The sequence below is a fragment of the Sinocyclocheilus rhinocerous genome, unplaced genomic scaffold (assembly GCF_001515625.1).
Source record: "Sinocyclocheilus rhinocerous isolate Xijiao unplaced genomic scaffold, SAMN03320098_v1.1 scaffold768, whole genome shotgun sequence".
Classification (NCBI taxonomy): Eukaryota; Metazoa; Chordata; class Actinopteri; order Cypriniformes; family Cyprinidae; genus Sinocyclocheilus; species Sinocyclocheilus rhinocerous.
In genome coordinates, this window is record NW_015634483.1 from 442,236 (window position 1) to 459,933 (window position 17,698).

The 17,698-nt window shown below is 38.0% G+C and overlaps 1 protein-coding gene across 3 annotated transcripts in view; it reads right to left on the reverse strand.

Moving 5' to 3' along the window:
• LOC107745648 (probable JmjC domain-containing histone demethylation protein 2C) overlaps window positions 1–17,698 on the reverse strand; it is a 145,347-nt gene that overhangs the window by 80,899 nt on the left and 46,750 nt on the right. For all 3 annotated transcript variants that reach the window (XM_016559570.1, XM_016559569.1, XM_016559568.1), the window contains exon 2: window positions 4,089–4,253. In XM_016559570.1, the coding sequence (XP_016415056.1) occupies window positions 4,089–4,253 (165 nt within the window). The remainder of the gene's footprint in view (window positions 1–4,088; window positions 4,254–17,698) is intronic.

The following is a 17,698-nucleotide window of genomic DNA, read 5'->3' on the forward strand; positions in this document are numbered from 1 at the left end:
AGGAATAATTATAATATAAAATTTGCATGCTGTAAAAGTGTTACTTTTTTGAAAGAAGTCTTTTATAATCACTAAGACTGTATTCATTTAATCAAAAATACAGTAAAAACTGTAATATTGTGAAATATTATTACAAAATTTAAAATAACTATTTTTTGTTAATACATTTTAAATATAATTTATTCCTGTGATGCAAAGCTGAATTTTCAGCATCATTATTCCAGTCGTCAGTGTCACATGATCTTTCAGAAATCATTCTAATATGCTGATTTGCTGCTTGAGAAACACTTATTATCAATGTTTGAAAAAGTAGTGCTCCCTAATATTCATCTTTGATGAACAGACAGCTTAAAAGAACAGCATTTATTTGAAATAGAGATCTTTTGTAACATTTATGTCTTTACTGTCACTTTTAATCAATTTAACACATCCTTGCTGAATAAAAGAATTTATTTCTTTAAAAAAATCTTTTGAATGGTAGTGGATATATTATTTTTTTTGCAACTGAGAAAAACAATTGTCATGTGAACAACCAGTCATACATGATACAGTAGTGGTGTAACGGTTCTCTGTAAAAAAATCGAACCGTACCGTTCTCCACACACAGTTCGGCACGCACTAAGACCGTCAACTTAAATCTGACAACACATCTGTAATACGGTTTGTTATAAATAACAACATGTAAAACAAACAGGATTCAGCTAATGCATGCTTCTGTTGATGGATACGCATTCTGGATTCCAATACATTACAACAACAGCGATAAAAAAAAAAAAAAAACCTGGACAAACCATTCACTCTTGTTCAATGCGAGTGCCGTATGCTGGAATATGAGCAGTCATTTATTCCGCCATAACCCGGGTGCTGATAACACGTGTGCGCAAGTGAGACCTGAACAGCACACGTTGCTATCTGTGTTTAAACTAAACTCATTTAAGCGTTGTCAGTTTAAACATTTAAGAGCCAGAAGACGCGAGCAGTGAGAAGATTTGTGTGTGTGCTCATCCGAACGCCAAACTCGCGTCTCAGAATGCGTGCAAATATTAAGCTCTCTTTGAAGTATTGTGTTTGAATGGACAAATTCACACAAAAATTATGTCAAAATGCCTGTCTTGGTAAGTATCCTAGCATAAGTACAGTATCAGTGCATTCTCTTAAAGTGACAGTACTTTCCTAACATTAATCAGACAGCAACAACAAGAAAATCACTCACTGCTCTTGACTGAATAGCTTTTGTAACTTTAATAAAGATTAATCTTTAATTTATACAGTCAAATATGCAATGTTATTTTACATTTGATTACTTTAATTCAATTTCTGTACCTAAAAACTAATGTTAGACCTACCTAACCTAGACCTACCTAAAAACCTTTTGGCTGAAGAACCACAAATCATTTACAAATGGGACTGCGCTGGATGTTTGTTGTTGCATTCAACTGGGAATAACTACACTATCCAAAAATGGGCCGGAAACACTGGGGGGAAAAAATGCTAAGGTCACATTCAGCCAAAAGATCCAGTGCTCCAATCTGAACTAGACTTGTGCCGGTATTCGGTAATGCGATATATCACGGTAATGAATATGCACGATATTGTTATCGTGGGCACTTCTAAATACCGTGAATAAATTATATATTACAAATAATTCAGAATTTTGAATGCATTTTAAGAATACTTTTCCCATAAACTGGCAGAGAGAGAGAGAGAGAGAGAGAGAGGCAGTGCTGAGTAAGGGGATCTGGTGGCAGTAAACTCTCCTCCAATGGCAGCCATAAATAAAGGAGCTGTGAAGGCAATTGTGTGCGAGCGAGAGACACAGGAAACGTCTTGAAAAAGACGATGACAAAATAACAGCTTTCAAAGAAGACCAGAGAACAGCACAATCACGCAAGGTTTGTGGGTAAACTGCTGTTTGGTCAGGCGTTGAGTAAAGTAATTAGGTTGTTATTAAGCTGTTTGACAACTATAAAAACCCATCAGAGTCAGAAGAGTGTAAAGTGTAAAGAATGGAGGAAGAATCGGAAAAAAAAAATTGTTCCTGGTTTAAAAAGCAACACAAAAAGCATGAACAATTCTAATTCACAATAATAGTGCATGTTTTCTCTGAACATCATCAGGCATTGTCAACAGACCTGACTGCAGTCTATTGACTACATCATTATCTCTTCTCCAGTTAAATCACTCAGAAAACAAAGGTAGAATCACAGATTTGACTATCCCATCCAAAGACAACAGATAATTACACTCCTGAATGCAGATTAGTAAATATGCTGTTACAGCCATGCTAAAGTAAACAATATGGTAAGAGCTATGACCTAGTTTACCTAGACACTGTATACTGATCAAAGTTTGGAATCATTAAGACCTTTTAATGTTTTTGAAAAAAGTTTCTTATGCTAATTAAGACTGCATTTATTTGATCGAAAATACAATATATTCCATTATTATAAAAAAAAAAAAAAATTTTAAATAACTTTTTCAATATATTTCTATATATTTTAAAATTTCATTTATTTTTTATGATGGCAAAGCAAAATGTTCAGCATCTTTACTCCAATCATCAGTGTCACATGATCCTTCAGAAATCATTCTAATATGCTGATTTGCCTCTCAATTATTATCAATTATTACTGGTGCTCAATTTTTTTTTTTATTATTATCAATGTTTAAAACTGTTTTTGCTGCTTAATATTTTTTGGAATCTGTGACACACTAAAACTTTCCACCTAGTTCAGTTGCTGCCTTATATTTTTAGGTATAACCAACTAAGTTGTACAAGTAATTTCAACTTAAATTACATTAAACTGACATAAAAAATTTAATTCCATACAAAAAGTTGAAATTGCTCAACAAATTATTTTATAAATAGAAAGTTAAAAATGAACAGCATTTATTTAAAGTAGAAATCTTGTTACAATATAAATAAAGAAAGAAAAAATTAAGCTACAACCGTTTTCAAAACTGATAATAAGAAATATTTCTTGAACACTAAAGCAGCATATCTGAATAATTTCTGAAGGATCATGTCATTAAAGACTTGAGTAATAACTGCTCAGCTACTCAGCTTGGCCATTACAGCAACAGATTACATTTTAAAATATATTCAAATAGAAAACATTTCTTTTCATTTGTTATCATTTTTCACAATATCATGTTTTTACTGATCAAATAAATGCAGCGTTAGTGAGCATAAGAAACTTCTTTCAAAAACATTAAAAGAAAAACATTCCAAACAGTGTATATCCTTGCACAGCATGTGTAAAGGCCAACTAGTAACCTTAGATTGCATGTGTTTCACACATTTACAAAACAAAATAATGTTTTAATGAAAATGTGTCCTTAATATTGTTATTATGAAGTTGCCACTTCAACTGTATTGCGAATATAGTTATGCTGCTGTCTGTCATGCCTAACAATGCGTTTTAGCTTAGACTAAACTCACAATACAACACAACCTCTTGTACCTTAGCTTAATCAAAGTAAAATTCATTTTTAGTAGTTAAAACACAACAGGGGAAAAAAAAACAAAAAAAAAACAAATCACACAAACCTAGCAAATGTCATGCATATGAAAAACTTCCAGGTTGCTCAGCAAGGGGCTTAGGGGCCGCTCACGAGTTCTCAGTGTGGATAAGTGCACCATGACACACGCTGGGTCGTCGGCCTGTGCATGTGTGGGCGCTATGACAACCGTCCCCCGTGTGCCATACTAGGATTTCACTTTGAACTCTTTTATCGTGTGTGCCTGGCCCAGATGGCGCTGTGCTGCTGCTCACGTTACATAATCAAAACAGTCAGAGCCGTGAAACATTTCCAATCTCTTGCTCACTGCCTTTCCGTCTCTTTTAAAGGACGTCAAACCCTCTGTTATTTTCCGTCTTTTAGCAAGCCTTCTAAACAAATAATGATCTTATTGTCAGACATGAGCCATTAATCTGAGAGACATCCAAACCCCAAATCATCCCAGCAACATAAAGGATCCCATCGTATTGCCTCCGCAGAGCTATTGTTCCATTTTAAATACTCCACAGCTGCAGCTCAATGCACAGCGCATCTCCGACTCAAAGATCTTGGGAGGAATGACTCACCAGAGCTGGCCACTGGATCTGCTTGGCTTTTGTTCCCTGCAGCTGGGCACCCTCCTTCCTTTTGGCCCAAACCAGCTGATGTTCCAGCAGAAAGATCTGGAAGTCTTCGTACACCTTGACCCACTCCCGCTTATCCCACTCGAGGTCGTCAAACTCAACGTACACCTGCAGGAAGAGCAAAGAGAAGGGGTCACACTCTGAGCACTCGTCCTGCATGGCCTACGTTAACCTAATGGTGTAAAAGGCATACAAGCATACAAGTGGTGTGGGAACAGCATTGATATGGAACATTAAGGACTTTCACCTGATTCATATCAAAGTTATCCACTGCATTGAACTCTAATGCGGGAAGCATCAAGATATAGCATCTAGCATTGGCAAGTGTTTGTGCACCATGTTGTAACTGCCATACAATTTCAACTTTGATGTTGTTTGCTGCTGACATTTTGAAGCAATATTTACCAGACAAGCTGCTTGATGTATTATACAGGTGGTTCCAGTGCAAAATAAAACCAAAATGGAAGAGAGTCTAACACTGTATCTACATTACTTGCCCGGACAAAAATTTCAATGGCCCTGCCATAAAAAAATAATTTAAAAAAATGTTCCATTGTTTTTGACCCATGTAACCTTGTATGCTAATAAATAAGGTTGTTACAACACCAAAATTTTAGATAGCGGTGAAATTTCTTCCAAATTTTTACAATGACATAAGACATAATTGACTGTGTTTACGAGGACATGTGTTTACATTAGTGTAGTGCAGAGTTTCCCAAACGGGACATCACAAGGTAACTGCTGGGGGTTTGTGAGTTGATAAAAACCTAAGTAAATAATTATATTGAATGTCAAAAAAAATAAATAAATGGGGCTGTGTGATAATTGAGATATAGCATAGCTTAGTGTGATTATAAAATCAAAGGCTGCAATTTAATTAAATAACGGTATAGCCTGATGCACTGTGTATTTTAGAGTGAAGCGCAGCACTGTGCTCATTTACACATAAGCAGCTTATGATCCGGTGTATTCAGCATCTCAGCGGGACTCTGTTCACAGTAAATGCAGTCTGCAATCTGCATGTGCTGAGAATTTAATGTGCAACATGGGCTGGGTTTACTTTATTTACATAATCGCATAATTTTTTTATATTATACAATTATAATTATAATAATTATTTATATTCTAAATTATAAAATAATTATTATTCAATTTAATTGGCTTTCTAAAACTCCAGTGTAAAAATAATGTGATTGAGTCCACTTTAAAGTCTAGCTATAAAAAAAAACAAAATAAAACGCTTCCTAAAACACTATTACATTTTTTATCTATTAACTTGCCTTTGATTTTACCATTAACCAACAACAGTTAACCAAGAATATGTGAATGTGTCATTCAATTCTTGAAATAGTAACTGTCAATCTTGGGGTAATTTAAGTAAATATTTGACATATAAAGGATTCAGGTGACAAAACAGTTTGTGAACTCCTGGCAGAGTGTTTTAATAAAATAACAACTTGCTGTTACAGAAAACAGTTCAATAACTTTCAGTGTAATTTCACAGCCATAGAAGCTCAGTGGCCTTAAATGACCTCATTTTGGTTTGATTTCATGGACAGACGTGGTCACTGCAGACCCACTGAATGTCCAGCCTTCCTCACAGTCACGGCGTTAAAACTACGTCTCAGTGCCGCTGTTGTCCTCAACTGTGAAACAACCCACAGCCATGTGATTCAAAGCGGAGCTGGCGCGCAGGACGTTTATGTGTTTGTGAGACACTGAGACAAGAGGGAGAACGTGTTTGAGCTGCTGGATGTTTTCAACATATGCAGCGTGTCGTAACGACAGCATGTTTCTGGCTGGTCAAAGTCTCCTCTTTCACCGGGGGCGTAGCATGATAGGCTGGAGAACTGGTTTCTAAAAAACAAGCCACACTGAGGGTTTGGTACTATTATTGAAGCGGTTTTCCAACTGGAAAAACAGTTCCTGCACTGGACAACGTCCATCTGCTGACTAATACGATCCTGCACACAACACTTTTAAAGTGTGTACAGAAAGCGCCCAGCTAATGATTTGAAACGCACAGATCTGGTGCTGAGAGCTGTGGGAATCATCAGCGTGAGTGAGTCAGCCAGAGCACATTGCACAACCCCAGTGCTGAGCAACGTGCAGTAACAGGAGCGGGTTTCATAATGTGGATTCATACGAGAAATGATTCACTGACTCTGCCTGCCTCTTGTGGTTTTCTCACCATGACTGGGGTTGCGAGGCTCTAATGAGTGTGTTTGGAGGAGAAAAATTGAAGAACAGACCTGTCAGGACAGATTTCACATCTGGACCCACCCTGTTATGTGCAGGCTAAGCTAAAGAAAAAAAAGCCAATGCTAAAGCATTGCTTGAAGCAACGTCCTATTCCATTACCCCTATCAACAATAACCTCACAGGGCTGTTTTATAGGGATGCTGTACTTAAAGTAACCCAATGACCAATGAATGAATACAAATAAAACAATTTAACACCAAAACAAAGTGCACAAGTAGTTTGACATTCAGATATTTCAAGAGCCCTTTTCACACTAAAAATAGCTAGAACGATAATTATATATGTTTATTATAAGCGTGTGCTGCAGTTTTGTGGTCTGCCACTTTATAGGTCATATAGAGAAAATGTTTTATAGTTATAGTTATCATACTTGGTGTAAACATCCTTTTACTGGCCCCAAGTCAAAGATGCCCTCCTTTTATGCAAGTCTATGGAATTTTTCATCTGTTATAATCCAAATCATTAGTCTGACCATTTGAAAATGAATTTTACACCTCTCTTTAACAAGACACACCATTTCAGCAATCATTTAAAGCTGCACCAATATTTAAGTCATACTATTTTGTCTACAGTAAATTAAAAATAAACAACTAAAAAGGCTAAAATCTGTCTTTTTAAATTCTGAAAGTGCATCATAAAATTATAATGTACAGTTTGAAAATAAAATTGATTTTGAGATTCGTATTTAACGGTGTTATTAAATTATTAATGTTTTTTTAAAACACTTTGAGTGGTAGATAACAACAAGTCATTTAAAATGTAAAAATAAAGAAAATGTACATTCACAATTAAATATCCATTATCGCTCAAACAGTCCAAAGCCCAAGCATAAGAAAAAGCAATAGTGCTGATCAGCAAAATTCAATCCTGTCCGGATTGGGATGTTGTCCAGATGTTGTATTTTCACAATGCATCTCAATTTATTTGGGATTTTGTTGAATACCACTACTACAAGATAATTTTCTCATGTTGTGTAAATCTGCTGATTGCTGCCTTCATTATGGTTTCAGACATTTTAGACAGTTTTCTGGGTACAATAAAAATTTATACTGCTGGCATGCAAATTCCCATCCCAGCTTTTCTTTTGCACAATCTCTAGTGTTTTGGTTGGTCATATGAACTCATGTGAAGCACACATCCTTGCAGAGCACAGCACATGACCCTCCATAACACCCACATTAACAACAGACACTCCCACCTCAGTATCTGTACATCGGGATCAGAATATGAAATGACAGATGTTCTACCCTCTTAAAAATAAAAGTTCTTTATTGGCATCTATATGGTTCCATGAAGAACCTTTAACATTAGAGGTCTGCAAGCCCGTCGGGTCCCAACGGGGCAAACAGATTTGATTACCACGGCAAACAGTGAGCCAATTGGTCATGTGCAGTATTGAATCTGCAAACATATCCTTGCACATGACGGCAAAAAACGCACGCAATAGGCTAAAGCGTGTCGCAAAGCCCCAGCAAAAGTAATTACCATGAATGTGTCAGGGGGGAAATAGTAAAGAGATATTTGAATTATTTATTAATAAATTAGTGTTTTCTGAGTCCGTGTCGCAAAGATGAAGATGACGATCCTGACTCGCCATCTTCTCATTAGATGTGCCTTTAGAGAGAAGTGCATCTTTACGGATTTTATAATGAAAGAGTTTTTGTTTTCGATTTGTTTTATTTAGTTTTAAAGTAGTAATTTAAAGCTTTCTATACATATATTTAGCAGGTCTGTGAGTCAAGTATTCGCCGAGTTTCGGTTCATCATTGTGAAGCACTCCTGGCCGAAGTTGCAGAAAGCGCATCCTGTATGTATCCTTTATTATTAGCACAACGTTTTGTTGATATTGTGAGTGCACACAAATAAAAGTAGACCCTTTACAGTTCCGAATGATGCATTACTTTTACCTTTATGAGCAAAAATGACGGCATATTTTAAGTTGTTTCCAATGCAAGTGATCGCGCCGGGTGCCTCCATGTCCTGTAAAGCACGCTTTAGCTCTCCGCACAAACGATTAGATATGCGTCTTATAGCGCACATTTATATAGGTTAAACATTTAAACTAACATTATGATATGCTTGAACTGTTTTATATCTATAGATTTTATTTTAGGCAAGTCTTGTCAAGTCAAGTCAAACGTTTTTCTAAATTAACTTAATAAAAAAACTAAACTAAATATTATCACTTTGACATTACATACAAAACTGAACTATTTTAATAGCTGAAACAGTAGTATAAGCTGTTTTGGTAGGGGAGGGATGGGCTCGGGTCGGACTCGGGCCAAGAATTCTGATGAGCTGTCGGACCCGGGCCGGGCTAGGGCCTGAGCGTCTCGGGCCAGGGCCGGGCTAAGGCCTAAATTTGAGGCCCGTGCAGGGCTCTATTTAACATCCAAGGAAACTTATTCTACAGTCCAAAACCAAAATGGTTTTGCTATGGCATTGCTGTGAAAACCCGCTTTTGCCACATTTTTAAGAATCTGTAACTTGTGAATCAGTTGTACAACTTGTATAAACATATTTATTTAAAATAAAGTCACCTATCCTTTTATGCATGATATATCAATGCATGCAATTTCAATAAAAAGTGTTCTCCCTACCTCCAAAATGACCATTATAAACATGTAAAACAGTCTGTGATGCCCAAAAATGGTAAGTAGTCAGCTTACTACATTTTGAGACACCACCTCCATGTGTGTGTACAGGCATGTAAAGTCCAGCCTTCATTCTTGTAGTGACACACGTGACCGAAAGCTTCTGCTCGCCCCTCCCCACATCCTGCTGACCCCCTCCCTCCTCTTTACAGCAGGGATCATGGAGGATGCCTTCCCTCATTCACCCTCTCTCTGTCTTAGAATGAAACATTAACTTCATATTGTGTTTCTGCTGAACCCACCCTCCTAGTTGAGTATCCGCTGCTGGCTAGATGAAAAATTCACTCTCATTAAAAATTGACATGGGACAGAGGGCCAAAATGAGTGTGTGCTTGTGTAAGGCACAGGTACTTCTTATACTGGTATTAGAGAGAGGCTGGCGTACACCACTGCCTCAAATAGTACTTCAGTAATTGCGGCTGCATATTTCATTGCAATAAAACCGAAATCGCAATATGTATGGTTAGTGCAAGTATGAAATAAAAAAAGCAAAGGCTGTGATTTAATTAAATAATCACGCACTGTGTGTTTCAGAGTAAAGTGGTAAACACAAACTCTATGCATGTACTATGAGTCTGGATCAGATATGATGTGCGAGTGGGAATGCAGCACACACTAACCATCTTTCCAAACTTGCAATGAGACGTGATTATAAACCGGCTGTTGTTAAGAAAAAGAGAAGCTTTAAAGGCTCCACGCAGTTTTTTGACAGAATAAAAGCTCAATAGTTTAATGTTTGAAAGGGAAGAAATTAAGACAAAAAAGACATCAAATAAGCAATACATATTACTATTGTAATTTCAATGTTGTACAGTAAAGAAAAATTGATATTACTTTTCTTAAACACTCAATTTTTACAGTTAGGCCTAAATTTTACTATAAAAAATTCTCTGTTTAATATTTTTATTTTAATTAATAATATAATATAGTGATATATAATGACAATTTTTGGCCAAACTGTGCAATCCTTCTAGTAATGCACGAACACACAAACACGCGAGATCAGATTCTAAGATGATATGTCGATATAGCTAAAACAAGTATATTTGATATTTTTCATCCATTTGATTAAATTCAGTATATATCTTAATATTTACTTATAAACCTGCTCTGAAACAGCTTAAAATTGTTATTTATTTACCTGAGGAATCAATTTCTACTATACTGCCATTATAGTGTATTTTACAGATTTATGATTTATATCGGCAAATACATATTCACTATACAATATCAGACATAATCCAAAGACAAACTAAAGGGATGCAACAGATGATTGGAAGAATCCCGCTGAAAATAAGCAGAGGGAGGATGGGAAGGCTGCTGGACAGAAGTACAGTACACAGACAGATGGTACAGTTCTGCCCCTCCAGCAGGGTGGAAGCCACCTCAATAACAGCGACTGAGCTGCTCAGATTGATTACCAACCTGAACGGAAAGGAAGCCACTTGCACAAGATTAAAGAACAAATCAAACCTTCCTGCATGGAAGACTAGACTAGTGCTACAAACCTCATCATGTCATGCTAATATTGTGAGTGTGTGTGTGTGTGTGTGTGTGTGTGTGTGTGTGTGTGTGTGTGTGTGTATATGTGTGAATGTGTGAGAGAGAGAAAGAGAGAGAGCGAGAGAACTGGTGAGAGAGCGCGCGAGTGCTCCTTCTGGTCAATCTGGCAGGTCCAGATGAGTCCTGTGTCCTCACACATCAGCTGTAGGGACTTTTACTTCACCGGGTTTCCTTCAGCACTCACACAGGTACCCGTGAACACTCATACTTCATGCGCACCTGGCGGCGTATCTGAAGCTCAGCCTACAGGGCGTGGAAAAGCCCTGGAATTGTTTTCGACGCTGGTTTCCCAACATCGCCCATACTTCTTCGGATTTCCCTAACAAAGTGGACTGCCTCCCCGGCTTTTCGCAAGGAATACTCTTCCCCCCCCCACTAGCTTCAGCGATCCACTTGGAAGACGAATGATGTAAAGCTTTCATCGCGATCGCTCTCTGGCAGTTTCCGAACAGGAATCTTGATCTGCCATCGCGTGAATGTTTGTGTAGCAGGTTATTCTGTCCTGTCTCCATAAATTCCTGTTCCATTTCTCGCTCTGTGGTCATGTGTGCACAGATGCTTCCATGCCAAAATAAACTGACTATACATTTGTTTTACAGTATCCCTTCAAAGGAGAAACTAGAGTTTACATTTATTATATTTATTAAAAATAACTAAATAAAAAAAATGTAAAAAATATTTTTCTTTCTTTACAATGCTAATAAATATGGTTGACACTGTCAAGCTCCCAAAAATAACAAAAAAAAGCACCATTAAAAAGTTGTACATACTCAATATTCCAAGTCTCCTGAAGCCATATAATAAATGTCAGTCAGTTCCTCACTAATCATCTCTATCGTACTTCTGAAATATTCAAAAAGAAATACCAGGTTTGATGAAAAGGCAACCCCACTGAACAACATGCAGCAAGTCTGAATAAATACAGAAGCACAAATGAGATTTGAGAGTAAACCATTTTTAGTCTGGTCAGGGTCATGATAATATAGGATGACATGATCATAAGTAACTATTTATTTCATTTCAATTCCAGGAATCGAATCGTTTTAGGCCGACAAACACATGATTGCACCATCTCTGTGGTGCAACAAATCCTGCAAGATGCCAGAGCTTTTTTACGTTCCACCCCATCTGTTTAACTACAGATGAAAAGGGGCAGTGTAAAGCTGAAAGCACAAGGATAACCGCAGTAAAAATCTGATGCGGGATCTGGGATCAGGTTTACCCAGCTTACTTATCTCTGCAAAACTAATGATTTGCTGTTTACAAGAGAAGTGTGAGGAAGAGCACACACACTATATAGACTGATCAAAACACATATGATGGCAAACTAAAGCAATACGCTCATTAAAATTCCCATGCACAGTCTATGAAAGCAGGATGGGTTAACCCGAGATAACATGCAGAACAAAAGCAGGAAGGGTCTGGAAACGCTGAACACAGATGACACCTCCCCCTCTCGTATACAGATGGAGGAAGCCACCACACGTGCCTCTGCCATGGCCTTACAGAACCGATCAGAGGCCAGGCTCCACATTTAATCTGATTATGGATTCGGTGCCAGCTGTACACAGCAGAGCAGGGATAACGGAGGGTTAACTCAGTATCCAGAGCTCACAGACAGAGCAAGATGAGAGAGAGAGAGGGAATGTTTTTAATGGGAACTGTTAGAGGGTCAGCTCTTGTCTGCCTGGCCATGCATAAGGGATGAGGCTTGTACTGACTCCAAAATCATGCAGGCAGCAAGGGTGTTATATAACTGCGTTCAGTCAGACGCTCGGGGAGATGAGAGCTGCCTGCCTGATTGTTGAACCCTGCACAACTAGATTAGGGTCTGGAAAAGCAGTTAGGCTGGGCCAGGCACGTCCAGGATTTGACCGGTTTATGTAAGACTATGGAAATGCCCGAAAATGGAAAATAAGCAAAAATTCCTTGTTGCTAAACAAGTGCTGGAATGTGGCCATCGGAGTCGTTGAGAGTGCTGTGTAGCACAAGCAAACCCCTGGTGAATAAATCTACTGTATTTTCCAGCTTCATCTGATTATAAAAGTCACAATGGGTCAAAATTGTATTGCTGAGTGAAAAAACACAGATATGTCACATCGGTGTACAAGTCACATTTTTTTCTTACATTCAGTCATAATGTAAAATACTGGAAAATAAAACATTTACAAACACTTACTAACATTTTAGTTCCCCTCACTCCACAAAAAAAAAAAAAAAAAAAATTCAATTGCATTCAAAACAAAACAGATAGAGGAATAACAAATGAGGTTGAAAAAGGCACTTCTGATGTCACAGAAGGTGCGGCACTCCAAAGATGTGTAACCTGAGTTGTAGCAGTAGTCATATAGTGATTATGAAACATGCATGCTTCGAAGGGAGTGGGGGTGAGAAAGGTCAGTTTGTGAGAGAAGAGGACGCTTTGATTATGGCCCCTTCATGCCCCACCCTGCTTTATGAGCTTTGACAAAGAGCATACAGATCTCATTTCACTGTTCTCAGTCACACGCGTCAAGCTCCTCTCCCTTTTCATGTGCCCTTAATGTTTGCTTCTGTCTTCAATTGCATTCAGAACAGAACAGGAATAAAAAATGTAAGTTCCAAAATTGTAAATTATAGTAGCATTCATGATAAATAAATTATTATAGCCTAAACAAATTTATTTAAAGCGAAACCGTGGGAAATGCACTTTACAAATAAATTTTGGCTCATATAGCTCTCTCATTCGATACAAATCCAAATGGGCACGCTTTGCGCATGTTTTGCATGCTTGCCATTAATTGCATTACATAGGCTGCTCTGGAATATAAGTCACAGCATGCTTTAGGAGTAGGGATAGATCAGAACTAGTTGTCTGACAACAAACAAGTCGGTTTAAGTTGTTTTTAGTTGCAGTGCAAGTTTAATATCAACAGATGTTTTTTGATTTTAAACGATCAGAAACAATCACTTCGAATGCTGTTGTGTGAAAAATGATCTTAATATTATGCATAATCCATAAGTCCCCATGATAGTTTTGTAGAATGAAAGGCTATATTCCCTGCTGAAGGGCTGCACTATGGGTGGAAATTGGGAAACTTTATCAGAACTGAATTATTTCTAACATTCAGTTCTATTAATAGTTGGAACATCTGTTTTCCTCTGCTGATGTGGACAGAACATTGCACTGAAATATGCAGTACATGTATCAGAGCCACCTGAAACTCTGCCGTTGTCATGACAATCAATGCATGTTCAATTTTCTGTCTGCTGCGCATGAGAATCAACAAACAGCTTTTAAGCATGTGACTCATTACCAAATATATTATGCATAATACAATTTGTTTTTGATTACAGTTCTTTTGTCTGAAATCTAAAATGATGTAATTTCACTATGTTGCAGAGGATGAATGCAATAAGTAGTGTTTTATAACCACTGTCCATACTTTCTTCCTTAACATTAAGCTAATGGAATTCATTGATTGCAAACTACATTGAAACCACAAGCCTGTGGAATGCATGACAGCGCCACATCTTGACTTTGAAACATGTAGCACTTACATTTATTAAATTAAATCACCGCTTTTTGAAGTTTAATAAATCACATTTGACTGTATTGCAATTACTGTTTTTCTGGCCCCAAATTTAACATCTTAAAATCATAATTAAGATTTTTCATCACCCGAAACAATCGATCAAACTGAATTTAAGACAAGGAACCCGGAACGTATGGTCCACATCCTTTGTTTTTACCGTCCATTAATTGCTAAGCAATGTGTCTGATGATGTCAGGTGTACTTGATCCTGAACCAGCCAATTATACTGAGTGATCAGACAATCCAGCAACAATCAAACATGTAGTTTTACACCTTATTTGTGGTGCCATTTTGGGAAAATAAATAAATGTAAAAAAAGAAGAAAAAAAATCATTACACCTTAAAACCAGCCCAGAGGAAAATTATGACGTGAACATGCTGAAGAGCACACATGGATCTCTAAGGCGACTGCTCGCAGGCATACAAAAACACGAATGTGCAGACATTACGATATGTAAGAGCTGGTTGCTATGCAACTAACCGCACATAGGCCAGAACGCTCAGTCTTTATCTTTCTCTCCATTCTGGCTTTCTTTCAAAAGGACAATGTCTGCTCTGAACACCTGGGGAACGTGGCGAGCTGCTGGACTCGCTGTGGGGCAGAGAATTTACTGGACTCATCAGAGAGCAGAGCGGAGCAGGTGGATTATAAAAGAACGGAACTGAAGTGACCCTGTCTAAAACAGTCACTGATTCACCTTGTGCATGAGAATCAAGCCCTCGCATGGGACACTTAAAAGGGTAGCTCAGCCAAAAATCACAACTGTATTTCATATATTCACACTCTTGTAGAACGTTTAAGAGAAAGAAATGTAGACAGATGTTGACCCTGTTCTTTTCACACTAAAAATCCTTTCTCTGCTGCAGCAGCTTCATATTTTATTTCAAATATTCATACTGGGCAAAAAGTTATGAGACACACGAATCATGGACGTCGAATCATTGACGTTAAAACTGACATGGCAAATCAAGTTTAAATTTAGACATCCATTAATAGTTAGTCGGTTCCGGAATAGAAGAGTAACTTAACTTTTTTAAATAACTTAAATTTCTGTCTATTTCAGTCGCTTCAGTCTAAATTTTAGTTATTATATGACTTCTGAAAGCACAGAGCCATTTTTTATTTTAATGAAGCCTGAGAGATTTCTGTCCCTCCACTGAAAGTTCATTCCACCAAAATGTTGAAGTCACAAGTAATCCATTACAATCGAGCAGTTTGATCAAAGTGTTTTATATGATCAACATATTCAATTTAGGCTAATCAATGCACATACATAGAGCTTATCAAATATGGTAAACGGAAGCTCAAAAGTACTTACTTGATGCACAAGAAACAATAAAGTGTGTTCTCGCATGTGATGCAAACACATTTGAACCTGCACAAGAACAAGTGAGGTTTGTACAATTGAACAAAGACTATAGAATACCCAAGATATGTCACTCGTATAGTTTTGAATGGGGAAAAATGCAACACTCAATATGGCCGCTCTATCGAACGAAGGACCGCCTTCTGAGCAAAAGAGCCAATCACTAATCGGTAAAGTCAGCGCGTCACTGCAGCTGCCGTTAGAAGTCAGTCATCGCTATGAGACATGCGCTTTGGAATGCGAATGCGCACTGGCTGATCTAGCCTGAAAAATAAGCCTTTTTAACGCAATTTGAGCAAAATAAACAACATTTATGATACAGTTGTTGTCAGATTTCATTGGTGATTTCAAATATGAAATTTAATCGTAAGCTTAGTGAACAGTTTTGGAGAATTTGATGTTTCCCCATTCAAAGAGATAGGAGCTGCACTTGCATGCCCGAGAAGCATTTCAAAGATGGCCACCGAGTGACATGACTTGCCTTAAAGGGACTTTGGATTGAACTTCTGGTCACTATATTTGATGTGCTCCACTTATTTGAATCTGTTTATCATAGAAAGTGATTGTGTTTCCTCAGAAGACTTGGGTTAAAAAAAACTCTTATGGATTTAGAACGACATAAAAATGACTAATTGATCTTTTTTTCTCTAAAAGAACAATTCTAACATTATAAATGCACTTTTTGATAACCAACTAGAGACAATTAAATGATATAAAGAATCACCTGTGCTTTAATAATATGTCAATGTGTAGATTAGGTAGGCATACACACAGAAGAACAAAGAAAATGCGAAAAACAAGCTCATAACAAGCCGAGTGACATTTCAGAGAGCTCACAGAAAGACGCATTCATCAATAAATGACTTCTAAAAGCACGTCTGCACGTCCTCCCCGCCGCTTTAGACAGTAGAGTGATTATCATTCACCGCGCCGTGTTAGTGTGTACGCTGGAAAATCTGCCCCTCACTAACAGCATCAGGACTTCCCTGACTGGCTGGGCCCAGACCGCTGCAGTCCAATCACTGCGGGCCCAGACGCCGCTCTGCTAGCACTGATCGCTAACCTCGCAAAACCAGAAATCTGCCTTTCAAATCACTGGAGCAGAGAGAGAGTGCGCTGGAGAGAGGCGGATTTAGTAATATTTTCAGGGGTTTTTCTTTTATCAGATTAACGTGGAGGAAAGCTTCTTTTGCGGCATGGAGTGCAGAAGCACCAGCAGCTTTCGTCTTGTAGACGGCATCCTCGCGGTGAGCAGAGAACGATACGAAGCGATGTAGATGATGAAATGAGATGTTAATGCCACTCAAACTATAGCCTGTGGGGACCGTCCCCCTGGTGTTGATCCCTTTAAACATAAAAGAGACAAAAATAACAATGCACACGTTGAGCAAACCTGCGCTGCTGCAGATATCAGTGTCCTCATTTCTCCTGCCTGTCATGGACCGCCACGTCTTTTCTACATCTGTCACTTTCATGCACGCACATATTCTCTCATAGGCCAGACAGAATCCTGTGTTCCTCAGAGCCCAGGGGAAGAAACAGGACAGTTTCTTGTTTACGCTGCTGTTTCATCATACGGCATCAGCGATCTAGCCTTGGGGCTCAATGCTATTGAACAGCTCTAAATATTACGGACAGCATTTGTTGAGAAGACTATGGCTGCATTTACACTGCGGGGCTTAATGCACAGATCTGATCTTTTGTCTATATCCTTTTTGTCCTGCCTGTTGTGTTTAATTTAATTTTACTTGCAGATATTTTGTAAATATTTGTCAAATTTACTAGCAATTTCTAGTAGAAACACCAATTTTTTCATTGTATATATAGTTTCTGCCTCAGTAAAAAAAAAGCTACGAGTCTGTGCAAGCTTATACAAGCACATCTGCTTCATAATACAACATTAAAGGGGTCATATGACGTTGCTAAAAAGAACATTATGTTGTGTATTTGGTGTAATGCAATGTGTTTATGTGGTTTAAAGGGGTCATATGATGCGATTTAAAATTTTCCTTTCTCTTTGAAGTGTTATTCCGCCGGCCACGCCGTTCTCAAGCCCGCCCGCCACCGCTCACTCTAAGCCGCTGGCCTCCGCTCACTCAAGCCCGCCGTGTGTGACGCTGTGTTTCGTTGTG